The sequence below is a fragment of the Myotis davidii genome, unplaced genomic scaffold (assembly GCF_000327345.1).
Source record: "Myotis davidii unplaced genomic scaffold, ASM32734v1 scaffold120, whole genome shotgun sequence".
NCBI classification, from domain to species: domain Eukaryota; kingdom Metazoa; phylum Chordata; class Mammalia; order Chiroptera; family Vespertilionidae; genus Myotis; species Myotis davidii.
This window is the reverse complement of record NW_006294778.1, coordinates 6,048,025-6,052,543: the sequence shown is the minus strand read 5'-3', so window position 1 is coordinate 6,052,543 and position 4,519 is coordinate 6,048,025. Positions and strand designations below refer to the sequence as shown.

The window sequence follows — 4,519 nt, the reverse complement described above, 5'->3', positions numbered from 1 at the left end:
GTTCCTGATTCGCGCTCTCCTGTGAAATTATGAGCGTGAAGAACTTCGCAGGGTGCAGGATACATACTAAGCGGTGGTGAGTGTGAGCTGATAATGTTATACACGGTTTCTTTGTAATAAAAAATACACATTTTCCTTATATACCTTTACTAAAAGGAGTAAAAAGAATTCCACCGACCTACCCACCAGCCGGGGCCTCCCCGTCCCCGGCTCCCGCGAGGCTGCGCCTGCTCCGTCCCCTCCTTCCGCCCACGTGACCCTCCCAGGCCCCTCCCCGTTTCCAACATGCCGGCGCCCAGGCGCGGCTGTAGCACGTGAGAAAGAGTTTGGACACCTGGGGATCCGAGAGCGCAAGTGTGTCAACGAGTTTCCCCTCGTTCCCTTCTGTTGCATCCCTCCGACCTCTCCCCGGGCCCTCGTGGGCCGCCGCCGCCCCGCCGTCATGAAGCCAAAGCCCGTTTCCCACAAGACGGAGAACACACACCGTGTAAGCGAGGGGCCGGGGGCCGGGGCCGCTGGAATCCCAGCCGCGGAGTTGGCCCTGAGCGGGATCCGGGGGCCGCAGGGTTCTGGGCCTCTCCTGAGTCACTTGCCCAGAGGCTCCAGCAAAAGAGGGGGGCTCTCTGTGTGTAGTAAACATGGGGCGGAGAAAGAAGTCTGGCAGCTAATTTCGCCCGTGGTTTGTGGGGCCGGAGTGCTTGGGTATGCCCCTTCCGCCGGAGTTAAACTCACTCTGACAGGCGAATTCCTTAGGTCCTCAACCTGTGGGTCGCGACCCCTTTGGGGGTCGTCTAAGACCATCGGAAAACAAATATATAATTACATATTGTTTTTGTGATTAATCACTATGCTTTAATTATGTTCAATTTGTAACAATGAAAATACATCCTTCATATCAGGTACTTACATGATGATTCATAACAGTAGCAAAATTATAGTTATGAAGTAGCAACGAAAATAATTTTATGGCTGGGGGTCACCACGACATGAGGAACTGTATTAAAGGGTCGCGGCATTAGGAAGGTTGAGAACCACTGCCTTAGGAGCTGTTCTCCTTTGCTGTTTTATCTTTAAAAGGCCAAAGTAGGGGGCGGGCCAGTGGGAGACTCAGTGATTTCCAGCCAGTGGCCGCTACCCCACTTCCTCTGTCCCCTGAGAGTTCCTTTATTATGTGATACAACCTAGGTTTATATGCTTAAAAACACGGTTATTACAACGACCTAGCCGGGTACCTGTAAAACCTAACAGTAGATCTAGCAAGGCCGCATCGCCAGCTATCACCGGTCCACCACAACCTAGCATGGGAATTTTATTTGAAATGACAATTGACAGAACTTATGCAAATATGTTCATAGACCTATTATTACCTTTGTATAGTATCGCAGTGCATTTGTTTAAGGCTCTGTCTTTCCGTGTGTTTTTACACTTTTGATTCATCAGTGATAATCTACTTTTAGTTTCAAAACTCCATTATACAATTTTATGATTGACGGAAAATACCAGTCTGAGATTGCAAGTGTGAAGGGTACCATTATATGTAGTGATAGTTCCTGAGTAGGCTTATCTTGATAAGTGTTAAATGATGATGTATCTTAAATATGCTCCCTCGCTCCCTTGCAGTTTCTAACATTTGCTGAACGATTGGGGAATGTGAATATCGATATTATTCACCGGATTGACAGAACTGCGAGCTACGATGAGGTAAGAGAATGTTATACTAACCAGTCTTCTAATTATTCGTAGTGAATTTTCAGTCTCTCCTCTTAGAAGTAGATTGTTTTTCAAGCCATTCCTTTATGAACATGAAATGCATTAGACCTAATACAATAGCCATGCATGGCAAATTAGATTTAAATTAAATTTAAAATTTAAATGCTCAGTAGTCATATGTGGGTAGTTGCTACCTTATTGGACAAGTGCAGAAATGAAGCATTTCCATCATTGCAGAAGTTTCTATTGGGTGATGCTGTGCTAGACAACTGACATGATACTCAGGTGGCTTCTGTGATCCCGGCCTCTCCCTGTCCCACATGCATTCCAAGAACTGTTGCAGATTCATATTCTGAAGCTACAATTTTAAAGAAATTATGAGCAAGTCACTTTCCTGGGGCTTAGTTTCCCCTTTTATTAAAAGGCACTAGGACTACATAATTACTTTCTACTTCCAGCCATGCTGTAACTCAGTCACACCTCTCAAAAAAATCTTGTTTTTTGTTGGCATCAAGTAATTAATTCTCTGCTAGGCTTTTAAAGATCCAGTATAACATGCTTTCAGCTTAGGAATTTGATCTCAGTTCTTAACTGTTCATCACTGGCTGTAGTTGGACTCTGCTCACTCTCTCTTTGAATGCCTTGTCTCCAATGTATGAATTCAGTGTGTTAAATGATGTTCTCTAGGTAAGCACATAATGCTTAGGGAACTCACAGTTAAGGGAGCCTAATCTAAATTATTTGGGGTTGTAGGGTGGCGTGTAAAAAATGATAAAGTAGCCTGGCTGGTGTGACTCGGTGGTTGAGCATCATCCTATGAACCAGGAGGTCATGGTTTGATTCCTGGTCAGGGCACATGTCTGGGTTGCAAGCTAGACCCCCAGTGTGGGGTGTGCAGGAGGCAGCCAATTAGTTATTCTCTCTCATCATTGATGTTTCTCTCGCTCTCTCCCTCTCCCTTCCTCTCTGAAATCAATAAAAATAAATTTTAAAAAGTTTTAAAAAGATGAAGTAATTAAAGCGATACCTGAATTTAGTCTTGTTGTTTGTATAGATTTTGGCTTGGCAAAGAGGACAGGAAAGGCTGTCTAGGCTGAGGGAGAAGACTGTATAAAGGAACAGAGCCAGAAAATGCATGTCACATTCAGAAAACTACGAAGCAGTTCATTGTGGTTATCATTGTATGTAGGGTGTGTGAGTGTACGTGTGTGTGTGTTGATGGTGACTGGAATGGGAGAAGGGAGAACCTGGTGAGAGAGTCAAGGATCATAAAGGGCTTCATATTGCAAGCTAAGTTTAGATTTTATCCTGAAGCTATGGGAATTCTAGGATTGTAAGTTAGGGGAGTGAGTGACATGATGAGATTGATAAGGTTTAAGCTTTAGATCTCCCTGGCTTTAGTGTGGAGGAAAAAGTAGGACTGGAGTCAGGGTAACCAGTTGTGAGGATTTGGTAGTTACCTAAGTAAGAAATGATTATGGTAGTAGCAGTCAAATGGAGAGAAGGGAAGGATTCCAGAGATACTAAATAAGTAGGATCAATAGGGCTTGTGACCTGCTGGATATGCAGGGAGGAAGGGAATGGAAGTTTTTTTGGTTTCAACAACTAGATGGTTGAGGATATTATTCATCAAGATAGATTTGTAGGAAGAAGAGCGTGGGTTGGTTTTGTTTTGGGCTGGTTAAATTTGATATACCTGTGACCATCCAAATGTCGGTGTCCAAAAGACATTTGGATGTATGGATCTGATGACTTCAGAGGTGAATTACTGACTTAACATTCAGCATATGGTTTATAGTTTAAGTCACAGGAGAGGTTGAAAGTACTAAAGGGTTGAATGTTAAGTTGGTGGAGAAGAGAGCCTAGAATAGGATCCTGGCTGGATGGGCTTAATGGCCTCAATCAAGTGTCTGGCCGTTGACTGGGACTTGTTGGTCTAGGTTGTCCTCACAGCCTCTTGTTCTCCAATAAGCTAGACTAGGCTTCTTTTCTTAACGGCAGAACCTTTCCAAGAGAGCAAAAGCAGAAACTACGAAGCCCCTTACCCTAGCTCTGGCAGTCATAGGATCATTTTATTGGTCAAGCAAGTCATGAGGCCAGGCCAGATTCAGGGGGCGAGGAAATAGACACTGTCTCTTGGGGTAGGGGCTGCAAGTCACATTGCAAAGGGACAGGGACACAGTCTATCACCAATGGTTGACATGTGCCAGTCACAGTGCCAGGCTAGGAATGCCTTCTACCTTAAGGTTTTAAACTATTTAGATGTATTTCCCTTCTGCCTTAAGAGACACTGAATAGGATATAATTAGATTCTCTTTCTTCCTCTCTAGTCTCTGTAACTATTGATTTTATTTCATTTTTATTTTTTTAAACATTTCAGTCTCTCAGAAGTAGATTTACCTTTTTCTTTTGATATGTGGAGGATTAGCATGCTGTTTGTGTATGTGCTTATGTATTTGTCCTCTCTGTCTCTCTGTCTCTCTCTCTCTCTCTCTCTATATATATATATATACACACACACACATACATGTATATGTACATATATATACACATGCATATACACGTGTATGGTAATAATTTATTGGTCTTACCTTTCAAAATACAAAGTAATATATACTATGTTAAAAAGCTAAATAAAGTGATGAAGTTAGACTATTGTATTATCTCATCCCTCCACCCCTATTACTGAGGAAACTGATATTGGCAGTTTGGTGTATGTGTATTCTTCCATGCTTTTCTCTCATAAAATATGTGTGAATGTTTATAGAGGTCTTTTTAAAAAAGAAAAATTGTATCCTTCTGTTCACTT

At 42.8% G+C, this 4,519-nt stretch overlaps 1 protein-coding gene across 1 annotated transcript in view; it reads left to right on the top strand.

The window, feature by feature from the left end:
• Window positions 1-275: 275 nt before the first annotated feature.
• Window positions 276-4,519, top strand: part of UTP20 (UTP20 small subunit processome component) — an 84,259-nt gene continuing 80,015 nt past the window's right edge. The window contains 2 exon segments of the mRNA XM_015567583.1: window positions 276-487; window positions 1,621-1,701. Coding sequence (XP_015423069.1) covers window positions 443-487; window positions 1,621-1,701 — 126 coding nt within the window. The 5' untranslated portion in view covers window positions 276-442.